The following is a 26,749-nucleotide window of genomic DNA, read 5'->3' as shown; positions in this document are numbered from 1 at the left end:
ACTTGGGAACTGCTTATCTGATTAATATCAAACCTTGAAAAGGCACATCCTCAGGTCCCCAGCAATATAGCTGGCAAGTTTCAATTAGATCGGACCAGTGGTTGGTGAGAAACAGCGGTCACACACACACACACACACACACACACACACACACACACACACACACACACACACACACACACACACACACACACACACACACACACACACACACACACACACACACACACACACACACTGCTGGAATTTTCGATAGATATCTATTTCTGTTCGAAGTGTTGTCTGAGAGTTGCTTGCTCTCACTGAAACATTTTGGCGCCAAGCGCCGTCTGACTTGCTCGTGCGAACTGTACGTTATGCTCGCCCGCTTATCTTGACGTGATGACGACAAATCAAAGTCAGTAGGTCATAGGTCAAGCACCAGACCAATGAGCATACAACCCCAAAATGTGACCTTATGCAAATATGACCAACAGGGTGTGTTTTTTAATTTTCTTATTTTTCTTTTTATTTCATTTCATTGAGCAAAAAGGTTTTCACTTTTAATATGATAAATATAAATTAACTAATAAAACGCAAAGTTTGGCGCCAAAGGCTTCGCCTGTGGGTAGGGGGGGGGCTTGGCCCGCGAATGTCCCCCCCCCCATGACGTAGACGCACTATATGATATCAATGTATTAGAATCTACAAGGACCTCTTCTCTAACCTCTTATTAGCATGTTTGACTTGGTCCGAGTCCCCGAGTCTCACAGAACAAAAGCTTCGAGGGGAGTCCTCAAGTTGCCGTTGTCATGGTGACGGGCAAACATTTGAACGGTTATATTTGGACACGGTACTCCACACCGTTATAGGATTATAACTACAACGACAGCCTGTCGTACCACCTCAGCCAAATGGTCCAATGAAGGACGATGATGACGCCTCTCCCCCGGCAGAGGTCGAAGTTCAAGTGCACAGGCTCGGTTCGAGGATGACCTATCGGGAGGGTCTTTGGCCGAAGAGGTTCCGGGCGGTGACGACGATGAAGCTGCGTAGCGGAGAATCGGCCATCATCGGGTTCGCCAGCGAAACCGAGAGATGCAAACAGGTGGGCACGCGAAACACCCGATTAATTAGTGTTGTCTCGTCATTTTAATCGTCACAGTATACTGTATGCGATTAACGATGATTTTACATTTTATTATTAAACAAGAAACGGTTGGAGAACAATTTTCAAACCCTCAATGTGACCCCCCTCCCTCAGGATGTACGTAATAAATAGATACTACTTTGTACCGATGCATGCTTGTTGGCACATCTGTGGAACACCACTCACCTCCTCTTCCTTCTTCACATTGCAACAGCAGTATGCATCTATAATTCCAGCAGTCTGTGTCTGTGTGTGTGTGTGTGTGTGTGTGTGTGTGTGTGTGTGTGTGTGTGTGTGTGTGTGTGTGTGTGTGTGTGTGTGTGTGTGTGTGTGTGTGTGTGTGTGTGTGTGTGTGTGTGTGTCTGTGTGTCTGTGTCTGTGTGACCGCTGTTTCTCGCCAACCACTGGTCTGATCTAATTGAAACTTGCCAGGTATATTGCTGGAGACCTGAGGATGTGCCTTTTCAAGGTTTGATATTAATCGGACAAGTGCTTCCCAAGTTATGGCCATTTATTTACCAAACCAATGACAAGACACGTTGTTGCATGGGCGTGGCCGATGGGGAAGGGAAGCACAGCCACGTTCCCCATTACAGGTTACAACGTACGGACTTCCGGAGAGTGATGACTTCGTGTATTCTAATAATTTCTCGATTTCTTATGCGCATTTATAGATAAACACTATGCCCCAAGTTATGATCGTTTTTATATTAGACGGTGTATAAATTTTGGTAACATCAAAGTGCTGGTATGCTCCGAACCAGGAAGTAAAATTTTTTTCTCTCTCTTCTCTTCTCTTTTTGTTTTTCCTTGCCACGACATTGCGAAGAGGTAAAATACGTTGGCGCTAATTGAATAATTGGGTATTAAAACTAAATTGCGAATAATCGTAACTGCGAATAACATGCGAACTTCCGGGTCACTCACGTCCGGGCACGCGAGAGCAAATATACGGCCTATGTGGTTGTTGTTTGATGCTTGCGGTTTGAATATTTATATATAATTTTTTTTTTTTTTTTTTTTTACGGGCACGTACTACTATCTATAATTCCAGCAGTGTGTCTGTGTCTGTCTGTGCCTGCGACCGCTGTTTCTCGACAACCACTGGTCCGATCTGATTGAAACTTGCCAGGTATATTGCTGGGGACCTGAGGACGTGCCTTTTCCAGGTTTGATATTAATCGGACAAGTGCTTCCCAAGTTATGGCCATTTATTTACCAACCAATGACATGACATGTTGCTGCGTAGGCAGTGCTCGGCCAGCCGACAATGACGTCATGGGCCGTGCCGGTTACATGGCAGCGAACGTCATGGCAAGCAAAGACAGGGAGGTAAACTTGATTTTAATTAACTCTGTATGTCGAAGTATGGTTGTCGCGAGAACACGAGAGCGAAGGAACGGCCTGTGTGTTTGTTGTTTCTGGCTCGCAGTTTGAAAGTTTTTTTTTTTTCTCTTCTCATCTCTTTGTGTTTTTCCTTGCGATGACATTGCGAAAAGGCAAAATACGTTGGCGCTAATTGAATAATTGGCCATTAAAACTAAATTGCGAATAATCGTAACTGCGATATGCGAACTTCCGGACAGTGAGGACTTAACTTCCGGACTTCCGGATAGTGACGACTTACTGTATTCTTTCTTTCTCGATTTCTGTACTTTCTCTATTTTCTTAAACACAATGGCCAAATCGAATCGTCGTTTACGACAGCGAAGGAACGGCCTGTGTAGTTGTTTGAAAGTTTTTGGTGGAGTTTCCACGTACGGCCACGCACGTACAGGCATGCGAGAGCGAAGGAACGGCCTGTGTGGTTGTTTGAAAGTTTTTGGGGGAGTTTCCACGTACGGCCACGCACGTACAGGCATGCGAGAGCGAAGGAACGGCCTTTGTGGTTGTTTCTGGCAAGCGGTTTTAAAGTATTTATATATTATTTTTTTTGCACGTACGGGCACGCACGCATGCACGTGCACGTGAAAGCGAAGGAACGGCCTGTGTGGCTGTTGTTTCTGGCACGCGGTTTGAAAGTTTTTTTTTTTTTGTTTGTTTTGTTTGCACGTACGGGCACCCACCTACGGGCACCCACTAATCTATCTATAATCCCAGTAGTGTGTGTGTGTGTGTGTGTGTGTGTGTGTGTGTGTGTGTGTGTGTGTGTGTGTGTGTGTGTGTGTGTGTGTGTGTGTGTGTGTGTGTGTGTGTGTGTGTGTGTGTGTGTGTGTGTGTGTGTGTGTGTGTGCCTGTGACCGCTGTTTCTCGACAACCACTGGTCCGATCTAATTGAAACTTGCCAGGTATATTGCTGGGGCCCTGTGGATGTGCCTTTTCAAGGTTTGATATTAATCGGACAAGTGGGTCCCAAGTTATGGCCATTTATTTACCAAAGCAATGTCGGGACACGGTGCTATGATGTCACAATTGACGTCACAATTCTTTTTTTTTTTTCTTTTGCACGTACGGGCACGCACTAGTCATCAATACCACGAACGTGTCCTTCACGACCCCTTTGCTCTGTCTCTCTGCAAGCATCGCATCATGACCTTCCTGCACCCTGGTGCAGTCTTCACTCTTCACTCACTGACTTCCTTTGTTTCTATTTCATCAATCTTTCTGTATGATTTATTTTGCCCTTCTTTGAAATGTTTCTATAGTAGTTGCATTTTACATCTTCCTCAGGCTGACTGCTGGACCATCAAACGAGGTGTTCCCAGAAAGCAAAGTGTACAACTTCCAAAGAATTACCTTGTCCAAGCTGCGATCTTCTTGAAGTCTCATCACCTTTTTGTTGTGGCTTGTGCAGACCTCCATTTGTACTTTCATAATAACCTGACGAGGGGGTTTCAATTAATAAACACAATGGCGTTTCAGGACGCAGTTTTACTCATGGAATACTTGGAAGAGACCGATGAGCTAGTTACAGCCGGCATAGGCTTACCGAGTCTTTGGATCTTCACTGGAGATTTTCAACAACCTCTCCTGCCTTCACGACTTCTGCGGCCACCACAGGGTGACTGGTGGCCTAGCTGTCTTGTCCTGGGCCTACTGGCTGAGGCTACCTGGAAAGCCTTGCTTTGCTTGTGGGAAGACGATCTTGTGGTGTTTGATTGCAAAGGCGAAGCAGATGCTCAACGCTGGAGCGGAAACATTGGTGGTAATAAGTTGGTGTGTAGGTTACTTCGTTTGTTTGACCACCTGTACCATATATTAACACTTCCATGGGGGTAGATAAGTTAAGAAACCTTTGTTATTTCTCTATCTCTGATACATTAACAATGTAAAGTGGTTTTACTCTCAATAATCCAAAATATTTTGTTCATCGAGAAAGTCTGGTGTTGGCTTAGTGGTTAGGGTGGCTGGCTTGGGATCTGAGAGTCCTGAGTTGGAGCCCCTGCCAGCTGTTGAATTAACACCAAGTGGGGTTGACTCAGCCTGTCATCCTTCTGAGGTTGGCAAAATGAGTACCAGCTTACTGGTAACAGGGACATTGAATCAGTGGCACAGCTGTGCCCTCAGCCAATGATACTACCCGCAGCGACGAAGGAGGAGGAAGTCGAGCATATTCTTAATAGCTTTCAAAAAGCCATCAATATCTGGAGAACTTATCATTTTAAATTCTTAATCAAATTAATGTAGAAACATGAAATAATGACACTTTCGGTGATTGGGTGTCGTATTTTGGGTGCCACCACGTTAGAGGAGAGAGAGAGAGACGGGGCTTGGAGCACACCTGCACATGTGAAGCTGATGCTTTGTTGGGAATCTAACCCACTGCATCTAAGTATTTATATATCAGTACATGGAATCCTACTATTAATTTGCAATTGCTCACTCGCTTTGACACTAATACAACTTTTTATTATGGACCCCAGGTATCAAAAAGCTACATGTATCGAACAAACAGTTTCAAATGGAGCACCTCACCACCATTAGAGAATTTAAACTGCATCAGATGTGGCAATACAAGCTAATTGTTCCCAGATTGCTGGCTCGATGACAGAAGATGCCATTTCCATTTTTGCCGTCTCCATCTCTACCCCATTTAAAATCCTGTATGGGCAGAGGCAACTTGCTGGTGGAAATTTACATACAAAGGTTCCACACTCTCTGCGGGACTACATTGAGTATAATGCGTGCCCTCACGAGTCGCAATCAATCTTGAACGACCTTAAACAAGGAAATGAGGACACCATTTCGCCCATCATTACTGTGTTGCGTTCCCGAGTTAATTACAGGAGTAAAACGTCCATTTATAGGCTCAAACGTTTTTTTTTTTGTCTGAGTGTTCTTCCTCCAATTGTCACTCGACACTGCTGTTGGTTTGTGTGTTTCTCTTCTTTCCACTGTTCATATATTTTTGACTTTCTATATTCATGACTTGATCTTCGCGAACAACAATACTCTTGGTGCTTTACTCAAGTCAAAATAACCCGATCTTGATCGGGTGACCCAAAATTATATACTGTATGTATGTATATACAAGTTGCTACGGTTGTGGGGGTAGATGTAAGAATTTAATTGGGAATACAGCATTGTGTAGAGTGTCATTCCATGTCAAATCGTCAAAGAATCTGCCGTCATCTCTCAGATTTTTGTAAAACTTTGGGAACCAATTGGGACCCATGAAAAACGGCAAGAACTCAAATATTTTTGCTAACAGCCTCTTAATTAGTGAGATACAGACTAACGAACTTTGGACTAATTAGCACGACGTCGCAAATTCAAATGGCCATATCTCTAAAAGTATAACACCTAGAGAGCTGGTTTTGGTGTCATTTTAAAGGTATTTTCATGCCCTATGAATATGTCTGGGCAACATTTTCCTACCTCCAACCACAAAAAAGTTATCACAAAATATAAACTTCAATCGTGAATCCCCAAAAAATGTATCCTTCAAATTTCCTCAAATTCATCCCAGAGGTACCTTATGATGTCAAGAAGCTTCCACATAAATTTTGTGATGGGCACTCCAATAGTTTCTGAGATATGAGCAATAATGTACATGTACGAATGGCATATAGGTTCGAAAATCAGCATTTGTAATGTATTATGCAATCAATAAGTGAGTTCAAGTACACAGTGTTCACTAACCTGACTTAGGCTTTCAATTTCCTCTTCAATGCAGCAACAGCAGCACTCGTTTCTTCCCCTCAGGCCCAGTTGAAAATGAAAGTATATGATACTTCAAAGCAATTGATGGTCGTTCCCTGTGTTCCCTGTCATGGCTAGGTTAGAATGATTGTATTATTCTAGGTTTTAGGGAAACACGTCCCTAAAACTACAAGCAAACGTGCCGAGCGGGCAGAAGCCCCGCCTTCCCGGGGTTCATGTGAGCAGGCCACACCCCAGAGGTGGGGGATATAGGCGTGATCGAGAGGAAGGTCTGGCTGGCGCACTTTGAGAGGGCACATTTTGAGAGGCAAGAGAGAGAGAGAGAGAGAGAGAGAGAGAGAGAGAGAGAGAGAGAGAGAGAGAGAGAGATAGAGAGAGAGAGAGAGAGAGAGAGAGAGAGAGAGAGAGAGAGAGAGAGAGAGAGAGAGAGAGAATACACATGAGAGGAGGTGGGAGTTCAGGGTGAGCGCATGCATGAAGCAAGATGCTGGCCTTTGGCTCTTCGTTGAGTCGTGAGAAATGGACCCCGATCCTCGTGTATGTCATAGTGGGTCGGTGAGGACAATCGACGCACAAAGCCGCGACACGTCTGAGTCTTGGTGTTGAGTGCCACTCGCGGAGTGCCTGGCTTACGTTTGTCCTGCTACGAGAGAAGTGACGGTGCCATTTGCGCATGTCTGCACGTGCGAATAGAAGCGCCTCCATTCCATGTTCCACAGGGACCAGCTCTGGGCCAAGCTAAGTACAAGAATAGTTAAAAGGAAGGGTTTTCTTTTCATTTTGTTTCCCGTTGTCTGTATTCGAGTCTGTGTGAGAGGCACCTCGACTTTCGGATTTATTTGCTTTATCATTATAATTTCCTTTTGAATTATTGTCCTTTGTAAATATTTGTTTATTTTCATTGAATATATTCCTTTTAAGAGGCTGCATCTGTGTATTTGTAGTGGGGTTCGAGTATAAACCCCATTGTGCTGTCCTGTGCATCCATTCCCCGTGCTCCTCCACCCCTCTGCCTTTGCCCCATGCCCTTCGAGCACGTGTGATAATCTCCGAGGATCAACGTGTCCGCCTCCTACAAATAAGGAACCATTCGGCCGTCCAGGGGCTGGCGGTGTTAATCGCCCGTCACCAGAATTTGGGTCGGGAAGGGGGAGGGGGGGTTAACCTGAGCCGGCCACCCCCGTAACAATATGTATATATCTAAATATATATTGTTGTGGGCCGGGGATTGGGTGAGAAGACCACCAGGGGGAAAGCTATCTCGGGTTCCCACCAGACTCCCCGGAATTACAAGCCGTGATGCGGTGGATCGCTAACCGACCGTGAATGCCAATAACTCAACCATGTGACTTAGGATCCTCAGTCTAGTTTATCCGGTTACCTAAAAAATAATCACGTGATCTAATTACCAGGGGACACGCTCTCAGTACGCCATGTCCGAACCGAATCACTTTACCGGATCAGATGGAGCCGAGCGACACTGCCAAGGACGTACCTGCGAAAAGGAACGGATTGTTGGGAATAAAGTCCCGGCGAGGTTAGGATATGGACCATGCTGGATCAATGAAAGAAAAGACAAAAACGAGCTGGGAACATTTCTACAAAGGATTTATTAATAAGCAGGCGAGGAAAAATATGTGGCACAGTGAATGTAGTTTATTGTTGTATGAAAGCAGGGATTGGAAGAAAAGTGTGGTGCGACAATAATACAAGCAACTTACAAAAGCAGACACAGAGCAGAGTTATCCCGATATAATTATTGTACACTCTTAACCTAAACGAGGACAGGTGCCATGACACACACACACGCACAGATCCTGATGAAGAGGAGTTAATGAGAAGAAAGAGGCAAGGAGATGAGGCTAACTGTCTCTCAATACCTTGCACAATTGACTGACCACGCCACCGATACGTTTTGGGGGGATGCTCCGCTGGGCGTTACCTCCCTGACAGCTGGAGCATCGTCTCCTACTTCGAGGCACTTTGTGCAGCGAAGCATCAATCCACAGAATCGGGTGCGACCGACAGGCGTGAAGGAAGGACTTTGGGTGGAGTCAGAAGCCAATGGGTTGAAGAAGGCGGAGTTAAAATGAGTAGGTAGAGAAGGCGTAGTCCGGAGCAGTGTGTGGAGAAGGCGAAGTCCGGAGCAGTGGGGGCAGAAAGGTGGAGTCCAGAGCAGTGGGTGGAGAAAGGCGGAGTCCAGAGCAGTGGGTGGAGAAGGCAGAGTCCAGAGCAGTGGGTGGAGAAGGCAGAGTCCAGAGCAGTGGGTGGAGAAGGCAGAGTCCGGAGCAGTGGATGGTGAAAGGAGGACAGGATCAGGTGGGTGGGTGGAGTCAGCGGCAAGGCGGTGAAGTAAGCAGAGTCGGCAGGCAAGTTTGTGACGAAGGCGAAATCAGCAGACTAGGAACGCTGAGCAGGAAAAGAGGACGACGACAGCCCCGCGACCCATCCCTTTATAGACCCCATGGTGAGGGCGGGGGTGATGACCCGAAGCGGTGTCGTCACCTGCATCGGGCGCTCTGGTTGGGCCACGGCCACCACATGGGCCAGCCGTGACGGCCGGAAGCAGCTCCACTTTACTTCTGGCCAGATGTTTCCAAGCTGTGGAATTGTCTCGCTCCGAGCACCGTGACCCAAATCGCCCTGCACCAAACTCCCAGGCCGTCCACGGCAACTGGCGGTCAGCGCCAGTCAATGCGCTGCCTGTCTAAGCCATGCGGCCTGAGCCATACAACGCGCCTCGGCCTGGCTGCAGCCTCACCAGGTGGAGAGGCGAGAAGACGTTCGCCGTCCGCGGGAGACACCCGTGGCCGTGGTGGTCAACGAAAACCGACTGTAGGATGCTATGGTAAACCCATGCAGACCTGAACAAGATATGGGTTATTTGTGCTGTGCTCGGTGTACGATAATAAATTATCCCGGGACTACAAATGGGTCCGCCGCCATTGAGCATGCGGTCATTTATCAAAACGGTGGTGTGCGCATATATAATTATTAGATCAGATATAATAATAGATGTAGGTTTGGGTTGAAGAAGAAGATAGATATAAGTATCAAATGGAGATTTGGATTGAAAAGAGGACAGATATAATTATTAGATGGAGATTCAGAAATGTGTTGAAAAGAGTGCGCCGCGTGCACACTGTAATTTGTTAGCATTTGGTGGGTTGTTCCTTCTATTTCCTCGGCACAGCATTCCTGCAGCGCGCCATCATGTTGGCGATGATTCAAGTTGCCTGAATAGTGGGTGGGGTGTGATCATTGCGCTGCACATGCTCTGTGCAGCGCCGGCGTTTATTGTTGGCTTCTACTGCTGCCCTTGGTCTTCTGTGAGGACGCATTCTTTCGTGAAGGGTGCGGCCGTGGTTTTCGAGAGGTGGGTGTCCAAGCGGAGTGCCCACTGGCCCCCGCAAGGACCCATTGCTTGGATTGACGTCAGGAATAGCGAAAAAGAATAGGAATAAGTTCAGATATTTAATCAGACCGAACTATGAGATTAACACAACGCACTGTCCCGTTTGACCCATTAGACAAGAAGGAAGGGACTATCTGAATGTATATTAATGAAATAACTGATTGGGGACCACTGTATGTTGGATGCCATTGCCTTGGAACCGCACCACAAAAAATATATATATATGGACGAGGTCTGTCTTAAAAGTAATGGGACTGAGCCTGCTGTGTGCTCCACTGACACAACTTGAATGAACGGGTTGCGTCACAGTCTTTCGCAACATTCCAGCAATATATATATATGATTGGTGATTGTTGACTGCGCTCATTGTGTGATTTTTTTTTTTTTTACAGGTCATGCTTTACACGTTGTCTAGTCTGAGTCGTGAGCAGAGAGCTAATTTGAAGTTTCTTGCCAAGCTTGGCAAAACACCTTCCGAATCTTCCGCAATGCTGCAGCAAGTCTACGGGGAAGAAACGATGTCATGTACACGTGCATTTGAATGGCACAAAAGATTCAAAGAGGGACGGAAGGAGGTTGAAGACGATCCACGGTCTGGAAGACCTTCAACGAGCAGAACGGCGGACAACATCAAGCGTGTGAAGCAGATGGTGTGCGGATGATTGCTGAGGAACTTTCCATCAACAAGGACACTGTCTGGAGCATCATCACTGAAAATCTCAATGTGCAAGGTGTGCACAAAGATGGTCCCCAAGCTGTTGTCCGAGGACCAGAAACAGCAAAAAGTCACTGTCTGTCAAGACATTATCAAGCGTCGGGGACGATCCAGATCTGCTCGGGAGAGTCCTTACTGGCGATGAATCGTGGATATTCGAATACGATCCCAAGACCAAATGGCAGAGTCATCACTGGAAAAGTCTGGCATCACCAAGACCAAAGAAAGCAAGGATGTCGAAGTCGAAGGTCAAGGTGATGCTCATTGGTAAAATGTGGAAAATGGAGAAAGAAATGGCATTAGGAGGATAGATTGGTGGAATGGAGGGCGAAATTGATGAACAAATGAAGGAACAAGGGAAAGAATCAAGGGACAAATTAATGTAATGGAGAATGATATGAAGGGAATGAGTGAGTGAACAAGTGAGCGAAATTGGGAAGGGAGTGATACCGGAACTGTTGACACAAATTGATGGAATAGCGGAAAGGAATGAACGAGTGGAAAGTGAAATTGGAGACTGAATTTGAGCGAAAAGGGATGGGGTTCAGAGTCGGTGAAAGACCCCAATTCTCTCTATGTATATGTGTATCGTATAGCGCCACCTGATGGTATCTGGTATAGTTAGCTATCATGTGCAGCTTGTGGCTGCTGGTTGCATCATTTTCTGGGGGTGCAACTGTGCCACTGATGCAGTGCCCTCAATTACCAGAGCACTGGTATTCCTTTCACTAACCTCAGAAGGATGACAGGCTGAGTCAACCCCACCTGGTGTTAATGCAACGGCAAAAACAAGGGTTTAAAATGAAGACCCTAAAATCTTCAGCCAGCCACCTTAACCGTTTGGCCAACACCAGGCTTGGTATCTGGTAATAAAAATAATCTTCTGCTTGTACAAAGAAAGTTGAAACAACTTGATAATATGTATTACGGCGATGTTAAAATCTGAGTGAGAATAATTCGAAATTTAAAAAAAATGTTTCATTTCACTCATTTTAAGTGGAGGTTCAAACCAAAGAATCCAACACTGACCTTCACAGCGAAGGGGAAGTGATTTTTGCTCACGCCATGTATAAGAGGCAAGGATGATGTTAGCTGACTTCTAAGCAGATGGAAAATTAGAGTGAATAGATCAGTCTTTTGATTCAATCCACCAGCAAAGCAACAGGTAATTTTGCTAGTATTACATATAATTTGAGAAGTGTTTGTTTGTGTGTTTATGTTTGTTTGATTGCTATTCACTCTTAAATCGCTGGGCAGAATGAGATAGAAACTGGTGGTAAGGTTGTACTCAGGGTGTTTGTTTTAAGTCCCATAGTCCCAGTAAATGTAAATCATAGTCGCAAGGTTTGGTGAGGACCCCCAAGTCTCTCTTTGTAAATGTGAATCGTTTTGGGTAACAAGGAGGAAGTTGGTATTACAAATCAAAATAAAATGCCAAAGACATCATAAAAGTGGGGGATTAACTAATCTGCAAGGACAAGTTCTTTGCTCGTAAAAAGTAATACAGAAGAACAGATTAATGTGAATAAAGTAACTTAACTTATCACGAGCCACTTGGCTTGAGGTGTTTTCCAGAGCAACCCAACAATCCCTAACAAGCCCTGGCTCACTTGCCTCACGGTGTACAGCAAGAAGGACTACGTGTTCACCGGTGATGTCTCCGGATTCATCAAGGTTTGGAACCGCCACCTTGGTGAGGTGGTCCACTCCTTCTTAGCTCATGTCGGAGGTGTTGTTGCATTGGCCCTCCAGTCAGGCACTTGTTCTCGTTTACTCTCTGCTGGACGCATGAGCTCTGTCTGCATCTGGCACCTGCCGTCATGTACCTTGCTTACTCAGGTATGATTAGTTTTGGGATGGTTTCTACAGTACAGTGCTGTTTGTTCCAGATGCAAATATGGAGAAATTATGGACCCCTCCAACCCCCACGCTAATTTTATTCTCCATGCATGCCTGCTTTGTAAACTTATTTCTTTTCTCCCCCTTCCCCTCCTCCTACACTCTACTTTTATTTTTCCCTCCTATCATACTCCCATCTTTTCCTTTTCTCGATTTAACCCCCTCCCCTCCTTATCACTAACTTCAGCAGATTTGGTCACCATTTTTCACATTGTGTGTATGTGTGTGTCAGGGGATTGAGGGGAGGGGGGACGAGGGCAGCTCCACTACGAACCTTAGATCCTGTAAAAAAAAATTTAAACCACAAGTTGTACAGCCCATTTGTGGTGTAGTCCATGCTTAGCTTTCCAAGTGCTGTAAGTTCCCCATTGGTTGAACAGTGCCATCCTGTTACCACTTACTTATGAACAAACAATTATTTTTATATCATCTTATACTGTGCCATAATGATTTGACAATACTGACGGAGGAGGAGGAGGAGGAGGAGGAGGAGGAGGAGGAGGAGGAGGAGGAAGTAGCACAATTTTTTGTAGTACACAATTTTTCACCAAATTGCACAGACATCATGGATGACTCAATCCACCCAAAAAAACAAATCTAAAGGATCATTGATGACTGCATCATGGTTATTCGTTTCCTTATGGAAATGTTTGTTACTGTTTCACTTATCATTCTATTTACATCTTCTTTGTACTTGTAGGTACATTTGGAGGAAGCAGCCATCTCTGCAGGCTTCCTCACTGTGGACGGAATAGGGACCACTCAATTCTATTGTATTACACACAGTACACTCTCACTATGGATATCGGAAGAGATTCTGGAACCGCTGAGCAACCTCTATTGCACAGCCAGAATCCTTCACCTCACTCCTGGATTCCACAAAACACAGCAGTTGTTGGTCCTTGGGAATGACAAGATCCTTCGACTATTAGTTCCTGATTCAGGTGTGATCCTAAGTTGCTCCCAGCCACTGGCCATCCTTGAGGAGGCAACAGAGCTAGCATTCAGCGAAACCAGTGATCAGGCCTTTGCTCTCATTCCTAGCAAGTCTATTGTCTGCCTGGACTGTTCAAAGCACCCTTGCACATTTCTTTCCTCCATCAACACACCACAGGAAAATGACTCCTTCTGTTGTCTGGTAGAACTTCATTTGGAGTTGGATTTGAGCAGTTGTGATATCATCGTTGCTGGAACAAGACAAGGTGATCTATGTATGCTGAACACAACTAACGCCCAAGTGTTGTGTCCCAAAGTACACATTGGAGGTGTTTGTTTATTGAGCTGCTTCTTGGACTATTCACCTTCAGAGAGGATGTATCCTGTTCTTGAACAACCTTTGTTGGCCTCATATGGTTTGGATGGCATCCTCGTCCTTTGGACTGCTGAGCAAAGTACTGATGATGCTTTGTCTCTTAAACCTGCTACAAGTGCAATCATTGGTAATTCAGTACAACAGATGTCTTTGGGGGCTGACCAAGCCTGGTTCATGAGGGATAATGGTTCAGTGTCGTGTTTTGATATCAAGACAGAAACGTTAACCAATTTTACAGAGTTGGCACATGAAGCCACCATTACAGCCTTTGAGTTCAACTCCCAACAGGACCTTCTACTCACTGCCTCGGTTGATGGCCTGCTCCGCTTGAGGAGCTCCTCATTTGCTCTGTTGACCGATCTCAATGTCGTCGCTCCTGTTTCCACAGCCTGCTTTGCCCTCGATGGGACAGTCATTATCATAGCTCTGGGAGACAATGTGAGTTTGGTGAGGTGTGCTGAAATTTTACCTGCTGCATACATTTATCGGCAATCAAAACCTGATCCTCAAGGTTCCGTTGGAGTTTCACGTCAACTGGTCACGAAAACCGATTTGTACAGTTCAAGTATGGCTGTACCAAACCAACACTCAACTTCTGCTTCACCGTCTTCAAAATCGTCTCCAATGACTACAGGAAAGTCAGACACCATAATTCAAAATGCTGATAGCTTTGCTTTGAAGGGTTCGAGATATATTCTCCAAAAGTCAAGTACACCGACATCACCTGAAGAACTATCAATTGCACGACAAAAGCAAATGATGCAGAAGATTCCCGGTGAAGAAGATTCAAGGTTTAATACGAGACAAAAGTGCCGCATTCCTTTTGATGGGTACATTCCCAACTCGGTCATTCGCGCAATGCTTTACAAAATGTGGAAACACTGGGAAAACAAGAGAAAAGCCACAGGATGGGTCATTGAGAATTTGTCATTCCTTGACAAATTGTTGTTTGATGATGTTGATGAGGAGTGGACATCTGACACACACAAGATAAAAAAGATACAGAAAAGACAAAAACATACTAGTGGGCTATCTGTAAAACAGGAAGTTAAGATAGGAGAAGAAGAAGATGAAGGCAGCTTTGAATTTGAGCAGATACCATCTTTTTCATCAATAAGCGATGATTCTACACAAACTCTCTTAGAACAGGTAGCAAACTCCTGGTGGTTTGAAAAGACTCTCGATAGACTGTCTCTGCAGACGGTTATCAGAAGGCTTTTGGAGCTCATGATAAACGCAGACAAGGAGGTCTATCTTCAAGCTGTCCAAGCACTCAATGCTATATTTAAGGTAAATACCATAAATATATATTTCCAGTGGATTTTTCATATTTTACTTTTTGTTTACGTGGCTAGTAATCAATACAATTTTCAATTCGAATTGAGAAGTTCTTTGATTTTTCTCACATAGGAATATTTGGTTCCTACATACTTGAAGATGGAGGTTGAGTTGATACTTATTGACGAGCTGGAAAAAGAAGAATATTGGCGGTATGAGCATAATGTTTCGCTTTTGGTGTGCTCCATGTGTTGCTATTCTTAAACATAATTAGAGAAGAGACCATTCCACGGAAATACAATCAATATTTTTTACGGTATTAAAAGTGATTTGCAGAGTAGACCTGTTGAAGTGGGTTTTGGAGATGCTCGGAGAAATTGGGGAAACGGCTTGAAATACAAGGAACTACCAGGAACTTGGACACAGAAGGTCTTTGCTCCATCATGCCTGCGCTTTATCCATATGTCTCTAATTTAAGTTGTCAATTTAATTGATGACACTAACCCACTCTACCATTTTAAGGCACTAAAAGGGATTTGGGGGTGGTAGGGTAAGAAATGAACAAAGACCGACAGCATATTCACCTTTCGATAAGTCTCTCACATAGTAATCACAATCACTACACTGGTTTCCAATCACTGATCCATATGTCACTTACCTACCAGTCCTAACAATATCCATGTACTCCTCTATCCATAGTACTTCTAGATACATATCTAATTCGAATTCAAACATATCTAAAGTTTCTGCAACCACTACCTTTTCAGGGTGACCATTCCAAATATTAACTACTCTCTGAGTGAAAGATGCCTACCATATTACCATCCTAACTCTCGTCTTCTTCACTCCCAAACTGAGTGTGACGCCGAGTCTTGTCACTGTTTTTTGTGTTGAAAAGATATTCTGCACTTATTTTGTCTACCCCCTTAATTATCTTAAACACCTCTATCAAATCCCCACACAATCCCCTCATTTGTCATGTATAAAGTACTGTCTCTTTCAGCCGCTACTCACAGGTTAGTCCAGCTAGGCCTGGAATCAATCAAGTTACTCTTTGCTGAACCACCTCAATGGAACCTTCCTCAGATACAGTGACCAAAACTGTACATAATATTCGAGATGAGTGCTCACAAAATTCCTGTATAGTCTTAACCCAAGCACTTTTGATTTACAATTTATCCCTCGACGTGTGACATGCTCCAAAATTACCCCTTGCATCTTGCAATCTATTTTCATTGTTCTTTCTCATCCCCAACACCTTACACTTGCTCAGGTTAAATTCCATCTGCCAATCTTTTGCCCAATCTATGCAAGTATCAATACTTTCCTGAATCTGTTTACCACCCCCACTGCTATCCACTTTACCTCCATGCTTTGTATCATCTGCAAATTTGGAAAGCTTATTCTTCGCCCCACTATCCAAATCGTTGATGTAAATTATGAATAATCCTCAAGCAAGACATCCTCCCACTCACAGCCCCTCGTTCCTTCCTCTCACTAAGCCAGTTTGCAATCCAATTAGCTGCTTTAAATGTTTCAAAACCTGAACTGCTGTATATTTCAATCCAAAATTCTGTTTCAACCGAAACTAAAAGGTCTATAGCTCTCAGATTCCTTTCTAGATCATTTCTTTAATAATGGCACTACATTTAAAGATAAAAACAGAGCAAGAACCGACATGAGATGGATTTGTTTTTGTTATGTTCAGAGTAGTTGGGGTGTTAAATTGTTTGCCTGTAGGTGAAGTGCAAGTAAGGACAGTAGATCAGTTTGAAAATAAATGAGATAAGTATGGAGCTCAGGTAGTAAGATCTTGACATTATCAGCAACAGAACACAGGTAAGTGATTAGACAATGATTGCACATTTATAACGTATCAATCACTGACTGACATACTGTTACTGATAATAAATGTCAAGATGTAAGTGGAATGCCACTCAACAAGCAGCAACAAACTGAAACCCTTGTACATACAGTAATCTGAGAGATGCTAAAGCAGTATACAGGCCTATGTTCATTTCTTTAACGATCCGTCTTTCTCCACAGACGCTCCGAGAGCGCCAAGTTAATACAGCATATGGATACGCTATCAGACAAACTCCTACGCCTCCTTGTTCATCTTCTGATCGATAATGAAGTCGATGTGAGGGTGGCTGCACTGAACGCATTAACTCACCATACCGGAGTGACCAACAAGTTGGAACTTTTTGATTTGCTCACTCGTCGAGGCCTGATGGCCATCTACAAGTAAGGACAAGGTTCACATTGCATTAAAATGGGGAAAGAACCAACAATCAGGATTTAACATCAACACAGTTGTACATCAGGAAGTACTGTGTCGGACAATCTGATACTAGTCGCTCCACATGAGTGCCATTGTGAGGTCACGTCAAGATGCAGTGCCAGGTGGTGCTTGTTCCTCTGATACATTTCATTCATTAACATTCGATAGAAATCTACTGACGTGTAAACAAGTCAGATAGCATGCCTGTACCAAAAGTCGACGTCGACTTTAACGCCTCCAGTTAATCCCAGAATGTTTGTTGGGTGGGCCCGATTGGAGGGGTTTGGCCCAAAAGAAGGAGTAAACAGTCTCAAACGACATGTCATGCATTCCACACAAACTAGGAGACAGAATGCGGTGTCTTTCTCTCTTTATTAGCCCGTCCCTTGTGCAGTGGGAGATGGTGGTGTGTGTGTGTGTGTGTGTGTGTGTGTGTGTGTGTGTGTGTGTGTGTGTGTGTGTGTGTGTGTGTGTGTGTGTGTGTGTGTGTGTGTGTGTGTGTGTGTGTTCATGCCATAATTTTTTTTTACCATTTGAGCTTTTGTCATCAAATTTTCAACAAAGCTTTATTATGAAGACAAATTAATAATTTGCTCAAAAGGTCAAAGGTCAGAGTCATAAAATCGTCAATTTTCATTACTAATACACACCCACTCCCTTCGAGTGTCAGGAAGGGTCATGTTATTATCCTCTCTGGGGCATATACTGTAGATTGCAGTAGATATAGGCTTGGGCCTCAAGAACGTTGGGGGTGTGTTCAGTTACCAAGGTTCTTGTAGAATGCTCACCAAATGGCTTAAGCATTCAAGCAAGCACACCATTTGAAACCGTTGATAAAGAACAACTAGCTTGACAAGCGCTAGCTTGCTGCTTGCTAACTAAACACACCCGGGTTTCCTCCCTTTAAGTTCAGTGTGAAACAGCAGGAGCGACTCTATAAAAAGGTAATCATACGTGTTTGTGGTTTATAATAATTTTGTTTTTACTTCTGGTCAGGATTTTCCGCAAAACGCCACGATAAGCTATTTATACACTTTAACATGGCATTTGTTCAAGGAAGAAAAACCCCTTGGAGAGGGGGGGATATTATTAGTATAAATATTGTTTTGTAATAACATTAATATCATGCTATTATCATTATTGTTGTTATTACAAGCGGCCTTGGAAAAATGCCACGATTAGCCATCTTAACATGGATATATACCTAAACATGGATTTAACCCATGGGAGGAGGGCAAATGAAGTTACTACATTGTCTATCATGTGACCCCCAGTCCTCCTGTCAAGCTTGGTGGAGATTGGATAAGTAACCACCGATATATTGCGGTCAAAAAAACAGACAGACACCAAACTGCATATTTTAGTGTAATTACTGTTATTCTTCGACCATTTTTTTTAACCCGCAATTATTTTTTTAATCATTTTTTTTCTCAGCAACCACTTGTCCAATTGACACAATTTTCAGGGTCGGAGCAACCCCCTATGGAAAATTTTGTAATGATAATTGTGATGTCATAAGTCATGTGGAAATGCAGCCATCTTGAATTAAATGCAAAAAATATAAAATCATATTTCTGAAACTGCTTTGACAGGAACATTCAGCTCCTGACTAGTAACGAGGATTGCAAAACTCATTCCGGTCACGTGACTTTAAGTAAGTCAAAAAGATCGACCTAGTAAATTCCTTCCAAAATCTTCTTCTCCAGACCCACCAATCAGAATGCTTCCAAATTTGGGTTACAATAATTAGGCCAGGATAGAGATGTTAAATTGCGGAAGTCATGCCGATCACATGACGGGAAGTGTGTCCAAATTGCCGACTTCGTCAATTTTGGGGAAAATCGTGTAAATTCCTTCAAAATTTTTCTTCTCCAGATCCACCAGTCAGAATCCTACCAAATTTGGGTTCCAACATTAGGCCAGGGCCCAGATAAGCTACAGATCCAGTGGTCCTATTTTTACCAATTGTGCTTTTGTCATCAAATTTTCAACAAACGTTTATAATGAGATTGTGGATAATGCAGGTCAAGTCAGGTCAGGTCAGGTATGGGAGCATGTATCACAGCAGCGTGTCACTGCATCCACTTTCTGCCTGTACTCCAAGGGCCTCCGTCTGGCTATCCCCCAGCCACCCCATCTCTTTGAGATGCTGATCAACCTGCTGCAACCACGAGGCACGTGGTTGGCCCATTGGCCTCCTCCACTCATGAGGCTTCCTCACTGAGAGAATCTGGTGAGCAGGATCAGCGTCAGGAAAACGAGTCACATGTCCATACAGCCACAGCTGATGCTCACGGACGATGCAGGTAACAAATCTCATTTGAGTCTCGCTCAGCAACCGCTCGTTGGACGCAAAGTCCGACCAGCGAGAGCCAAGAATTCTCCGAAGAGAACTAGTACCAAAGGAATTAAGTCTCCGTCTCAGATTCCTGGTCAGAGTCCAAATTTCACATCCATAGAGCAAAACTGGGAGCACCAAGGACCTGAAGACTCTGACTTTCATCCTCCCATACAGGTACCAGTAGTGCCACACCCCATGATCCAGTGAATCCATGACTCCCCAGGCCAGACCCAGACGTCTGTTGACCTCTGGCTCACAGCCAGCAGAGACAGGTACCAGTAGTGCCACACCCCATGATCCAGTGAATCCATGACTCCCCAGGCCCGACCCAGATGTCTGTTGACCTCTGGCTCACAGCCAGCAGACAGGTACCAGTAGTGCCACACCCCATGATCCAGTGAATCCATGACTCCCCAGGCCCGACCCAGACGTCTGTTGACCGCTGCCTCACAGCCAGCAGAGACATGAATATCACTGCCAAGGAAAGTCAATCTTTCCGTGACCTCAACATCCTCGCTACAAACAGGTACAGACAGGATAGCAGCATCCAAAATGTCAATGAAAGGCTGGATCTTAGTTTTGACCCAGGAAACCCGAAATCCCAGCGGTTCCGTCTACTCATTCAGCACCTTGAGAGCCCCCAAAAGGATATCTAGAGTCTCCGCAAAGATGACTGCATCATCTGCAAAATCAAGGTCAGACATTTTGACATTCCCAAACGATGCAGCGCAACTTGATCTCTCCAACATCCTCCCCAGAATCCAGTCCATACAAATGCCGAAAAGTGTGGGGGCCAGTACACACCCCTGACAAACTCCAGTAACAACTGGAAATAAGTCAGAGATGGTACCACCACATCTCACAGCACTCTCAGTACCAGAGTAGAGTTCAGACATCAGATCGATCAGTTTTGGTGGCACCCTACGAAGACCAAGAAATCTCCAGAGGGCATCCCGATTCACCGAATCAAATGTTTTACAGAGATTAACATAGGCTGCAAGCAGCCCCTGCCGAAACTCTCAGTGTGGACCCGTTCGGTGAGGTCCGTACGGTAAGGACCTGAAGAGCAAGGTTAACCCAAGGAAACCGCCGTCTGGTGGATGACACCTCAGCACCATCCCGACGTACACTACCACAATCTGACCCTGGAAGGTCACCCCGTGGTTTCCTCCTATCATGAAAGATTGGGGGTCCCGAAGGCTTTGCCCCAATCCCATTATCCGGCGAGCTGCCCTGCGAAGGGAAGCTGCACAGGAGGTACACCCACGGAGTGGGTTTTCAGATTTCTTTTTTGCTTTTGGTATGTTTTGCTGAATGAAGGCTTTAACGGTGGCCAGAGTGCAAATCCTGCCACCAACCTCCGAATAAAAAGTAACCCAACTGCAGGAGGATGTCCGCAGACACAGTTGGGCACTAGATATGGATGGCCATTGGCTCACAAGGAGCTCCTCCACCCTTTGACAGGTTTTGTTTTTAATCCTGCTGGGTGTCCATATCATACACCCTCCTCACCAAGAAAACTTGGAGGGGGAGACGGTTTAGTCGCCGCCAACCCGTCCGTAAAACAGGTTAGTGCAGGCTTACATGGTACCTGAAGCAAGTCACAGATCTAATGTGACCTGACCTGACATCCATACGGAAGATAACACGCATTAATAAAACGTACAATTTTTTTAAACTGCCGTTTTTGTCAAGTTTAGTTTGAGTACAAAGCGGATGCGGAGGGCTTTGCATTTTGAGATCCTTTTTAGTTTATTTTTTGTTTCTCTTTTGTTGTACAGTACATCAATAATACCTGTTTGCATCGCCATACCTTTCTTATTGATGCTGATCATCAAATATCAGCCACTTTATCGGAGTTGCAAAAGCAAATGATTTTAATGGTTGTTGATATTTCTAATCATGGTGATGAACTTCAGTTTTTTTGTGCAACTTTTTAACCTTTGTGCATTTATAATGCTCGTTTATTCAATTATCAATGTTTCACTGACATGCTTGACGTAGCTGGATGGACATGGAGATCCTACATGAGGTTGACTGTCGTATCAACAAACAACTGCTGCAAGAAGGCAAAGAAAGATTGGAAATGGGTCGTTTATGGCTTCAGAGTGATGGGGCTTTGCTCAGCGTTCCTGGCTCAACGGCGTGCGATATTCCTCAGGCCGTGACTCCAATCGAGAGTATCGTCCCACCAGGTGAGAATATTTCAAACATATTCCGGCATGTATGATCTTTTACTCTATCTTATGACTTTCATAAGTTCCCCAGGCAGAATTTTATAATAAATTGATTTTATCTTCTCAAGGTTGATAAAAGCACGTTTACTGGCCATGGCAAATGACGTGTGACTGACGTTTTGAGCAGTCTGCCCTTTGTCAGAGTAAAAAGGAAAAAATCTATTGTTTATCTTGTCTGACAATAAAAGCTGACATCAGCCTTCACAAAGAATAGCATGACGTTGTAGCTTGTAATAAAATAATCCAAGTTCTTACAATCATTTCTCAAAGAGAATCCTTTTTGTCCTTCAACACTGCTGTTGGTGTTTTTTCTCCCCTAACCCCCTCTCTCCTTTTGCTTTTATCCTGTTGCAGCCTGATCTGTTCGGTATACTAACTCTTTCATGAGCCTTGAGCTTGTGGAGAAAAAAAAAGAAGAAAAATAAAAATTACTTTGGGAAAGATCGGTGTTGTATAAGGAGAAAAAGTATTTTCTCTACAATCGATGGTATCCGTAGGACGTTGATCGAGGTAGGCTCATCACCATGGGAAGGAAGCAAGGAGAGGCTGACGTTTTGAGCATCAACCCTTCATTGGTGATCCTTTTCTCTGACAAGGGTTAATGCCCAAAACATCAGCTTTTCTTTGCTTCCCACGATGGATAGCAAACCTCGATCAATGTTCCTCTCAATTTGATCCATCGTTCTACTTGTCCGCCGATGCGGCAAGACTCGTTATTCATGCTACTTTTTATTTTACATTGATGAGAAGAGAGCTCTTTAGAATATAACGAGAGTAATTGAACTGGGTAAGAAAGGTAGGAAAGGATCTTTTAATTACCTGTTTATTCATTGTGATCAGATCGAATGTTAGGTGAGTCTAAAATTATTACAAGAAAACCTAAACGCAAACAGAGGCTGTAATCTCATCAGGCCTGTACCATATCCACAACTGAGCACAAGCACCTACTGCAAGTTGTGCTAATTACATAACAAATCACAGGCAGAAGATTTGGAAGGTGTACCTGCACACAATGCCTACTTTTTTTGAAAGATGGGATCTTTAACGTCCACAACCACTGGCTTTGCGTCCTATTCCAATGGACGACGTACTTTGAGAAGCAGCACCTACTTGCCATGGTGCATCCAAATGGCTCTTCCCCATAAGTGAGCGAGCTCAGACTCCTCATCTCATTGCTGCACACATTACCAAGCACACCTGTCATGCCAACACGCAAGCGATGGTGGTTTGAATAATAAGATGGATGAGTCTGAATTATTGATGCTCAGTTAAGAAAAGTTATGGTTCATCAGAAATAGTGATTGGAAAACAGACTCAAATAAAAATTTACAGGAGGGGCAGGAAAAGTGATATTGAGGATGGTGGGAGGAGGTGGGGTGCAGAGTTCTATGGCCATATGAACATGGAAATACTAACTACTACGATGTCCCCAATTAATCTTGCTTTATTTTGGGGGTGGGCCAGGGTCCATATGGAGGGTGCACTTGGCCTTTCCACTCACTCATTGTCCAGGATAATGACGTTCTCCTGGAAATGCTGATTTCAGGAATTTGCAAGTTGTTCAGGGTGCCGGCAATAACTCACCTACTTTTTGTGAAAGCCACGATGATCATCCACCAACGACCAGTGCCGGCAGATTGGATACCGGGCTTAGCGTCCATGCACACAAGGACCGATTTCACTCCGTGATGCAAGCACGAATCCGACACTTTACAGTCGGGTCGGGAATCAAACCCAAACTAGACAGCGATAAGTGTGCTACCTCTGCAACATTCCATTGGAACACATTGATGATTCAGACATACAGAAGCAAGTTATTTTATGATTTTGCTCAGGCAGAGTAGATCCACGTGGAGGTTGAGGCTCATATCTCTTGACAGATCCCGGAGCTTCTCATGACAAGTCATGAACGTTTCTGTGGCTAAGAACCAATCATGGGCAGGTTACCACCCTGTGGCCTGGTGTAGAGATGTTTTTACCCACGCAGACAGATGCACAAATGGATCAAAGTTATGATGGATCAAAAGATAGAAACCTTTAAGGGCGTATAAAATACACCTGTTTCTACTCAAATAATGCTTGGGGAATAAGTTATGCACTTGTGGCAGGGCACCTGTGTACAGCACTAGCAGTGCTGTCTGGACATCAGGATTTATTTTTTCTTTGTCTAAGGCTCATCAAGAGGCTTGGACTTGTAGCACTTCCAGGATAAGAACATTTAAAAAACAACAGTAGACCTAAAATAAACTCCAAGGACATTCATAGACAATGCACAAATCAACAGTCTACAGTACTTGAACTTGGGATCCCAGCATTACTAGCTATGTGCTCACATGGGAATGCTCAGAAAGGATAACTTAAGGAATCAACCAATGGAAGAAGGTTCAATTGTTCAATGACTGAGATTTAACGCTTTTTCAACATGTATCATCCCTAATGTAGTCATGATTACATGTAGTCAGGATTCAGAATGTAGATTCAGAATCATTGTAGATAACATGTAGTCAGGATTCAGAATGATGTGGCAGAGATATCGTGTGGAAATACAAATTAGCCCAGTACAAACTCCTGGAGTGATGCCATTATCTGGGGCAAGTGTAGCGGACATGCTTGAGCTCTTCTTATCTGAATGTAAGGTTGGGGTGAGGGTTGGGTTATAGTTGGGGTTAGGGTTATAGTGAAGCATGGGATTAGGGATGATACATCGTTCCTTAGATGAATGGATATTTGAGCCAGGCAGGGTGATAAAAATGAATGCATTCCTATTGTGATAAAATTAAATTTTCCAGGAAATTCTGTATCCGTGTGAGGATGATGATGTTTAGGGATGAGAACACCATCCATGCTTAATGGTTAGGGTGGTGGGCTTGGGATTTTCAAGTCCTAAGTTCAAATTCTGCTTTACCGTTGAATAAATACCAGGTGGGGTTAACTCAGCCTGTCATCCTTCCGAGGTTGGCAAAGTGAGTACCAGCTTGCTGGGATGATTGAGCCATTCAAGTATCCAGCGTCGGAATGGCGACCCGTCCAGGATTGTGTCCAATAGCCCAGGAGAATACTTCAGCAGCACCAATGCTCTGTACAGAGTAGGGTCCCAATGGATTTGGATTTTCTTTGGAACACCATCCATTGTGTATGAATGGTCGACAGAACACCACAGTGACTTCAAACATTTTCGGCCATCACGATCCCCCAATATTGAAAGAAATAAAGTTAGGAGGACTCCAATAGAAAAGATGATGAAGTTTCACAAACATCTTAAGGCCTTGTCTATTTTGAAGTTTGTCACTAACTTGTCTTGACTTCTGTCACTTCGCTTCATGAATGTCATTATTACAATGTTAACAATGGTAATTGACCTTTACTTTTCCCCCAGTTCAAAGAAAAGGTACTTGGTTGTCATCTGATTCACCCAGCAACCAAAGTCAAGGAATAACCTCTCTGATCAAAGGTTCATCACAACACATTCACAACATCAGTCCAAAAGATTCACCACAATCGCATTCGAGTTTATCAGCTGAAAAATTTTCTTTGCAATTTGAAACTCCCCTCGGAACCTCAACAAGCAAGGCTCACTGGAGGCGTTGTCTGCATACTCTCATCGATTTGTATGGGCCGAGAAAGTCTGGCACAGCCTTGTTTTTAGACATATATCGGCAAGCTCATACTCGGTCTCTGAAGACGTCTTCAGTAACTGTACCCCAAAGCAAGCCGTCTCCGGGGCAGAGAGTGGCATGGAGGAGTGCATTGATGCCGAGTCACCGGGTTGAGGCCTGGGGTCACATCATCAAGATGCCATGGAGGTTGAGCTTCGAAACGGTAGAACGGAGAGGCTGCAGCCACTATGGTCCAATCAGGGTGGATTGGATAGCTGGATCTCCGGTTCCCCACGAGCAAATACCTGGATAAACCTCACCATGACGATAATGTGTGGAACAGCTACTTTGATGGTAAAGGCCCATCACCATGACATTGTGTTAGCTTATAGAAATCAATTTGAATGATAGGACCCAGATGATTTTATCCTTGTGAACACATGTTTGTACGCATCACTCAAACAAGTCTGATTGAAGTATTTCTTCGGAAGAAGATGATGAGTGTGAAAAGTTTAAAATTTCTTCATCGTGATGTGAATAATTGAATGATTAGAAAAATTCAGCAGCTCCAATGGCACAACACATGCATTTGGTCCCCACCACTCATATAAGGTGTTTGTCTCAGGCTGAGAAGCAAATAATTATTCTTATCTGCACAACAGGACAACTCAGGACATGAAGCGACTTCACTTGGACTCTGACTCGAGATCCACATGCCATCCCCATTTTGCTCTTCATTCACTTCGTAGTTCTTGTAATCTTCGTCCCCTTGTATTAACATGATGTATTTATGCATTGGCATAAAGGATCAATTCTGACCTTTTATGAGTTAACCGATGATGGTGCCGTGATAATGAGGCGAAAAGCTCTAGCCTCATCTAATTTGAACACTACCCCATCCTCTCACTGTTTGGCTCTCTACTCTTGTAGCTTTGGGAATAAAAACATGAATGGCATATTGTGCTTTCAGTAATATTGTATTCTCTGTGTTTTCTACCTCCTCCACCATTCTTCTCTTGCGGTTTGTGAAACCGTAAAACGATGAGTGTAATGACAGACAGTTGTAACATGCCAAACATGTGCCAGCTTTGTCTTATGCTTGGCATTTAAATGGCTGCCAAAAGAGACTGCCATAATGCAAGAGTGGAGAATGTGTTTGGGTTTTGAGCACTTATTCATATTTGTACAAGATAGTTTTCATGAAAGAGTGAAGTCTTCTTTTATGTGCAGCACAAGGCTGTGGGGTAGCATCATTGGCTTATGGTGCAGCTGTGCCGCAATGCCCTCAGCTGGTTAGGGCAGGACTTTGGAATTTGGCCAGGATGCTGGCAATAGCTCGCCTACTCTTAATGAAGGACACCATGGGATCTTTAACGTCCACCAACGAATTCTGGCAGACGGGACACCCATCCAAAGGTCAGTACACGCATTGATGAATCG

General features: G+C 44.1%; 1 protein-coding gene across 1 annotated transcript; it reads left to right on the top strand.

Moving 5' to 3' along the window:
• Window positions 1-27: 27 nt before the first annotated feature.
• LOC147020481 (WD repeat-containing protein 87-like) lies at window positions 28-26,262 on the top strand. The gene is made up of 8 exons (XM_085895844.1): window positions 28-1,087; window positions 3,800-4,285; window positions 11,938-12,201; window positions 12,962-14,863; window positions 14,984-15,063; window positions 16,898-17,098; window positions 21,481-21,671; window positions 25,090-26,262. The coding sequence occupies exons 1-8, from the start codon at window positions 902-904 to the stop codon at window positions 25,620-25,622; spliced, it is 3,843 nt and encodes a 1,280-aa protein (XP_085751970.1). The 5' UTR covers window positions 28-901; the 3' UTR covers window positions 25,623-26,262.
• The last annotated feature ends 487 nt before the right edge of the window (window positions 26,263-26,749 follow it).

This window comes from Eptatretus burgeri, chromosome 9 (assembly GCF_056783735.1).
Source record: "Eptatretus burgeri isolate ZD-2024b chromosome 9, Ebu_testis_v1, whole genome shotgun sequence".
In the NCBI taxonomy this organism is placed as follows: Eukaryota; Metazoa; Chordata; class Myxini; order Myxiniformes; family Myxinidae; genus Eptatretus; species Eptatretus burgeri.
The sequence above is the reverse complement of the archived record's forward strand: the minus strand, read 5'-3'. Positions and strand labels throughout refer to the sequence as shown.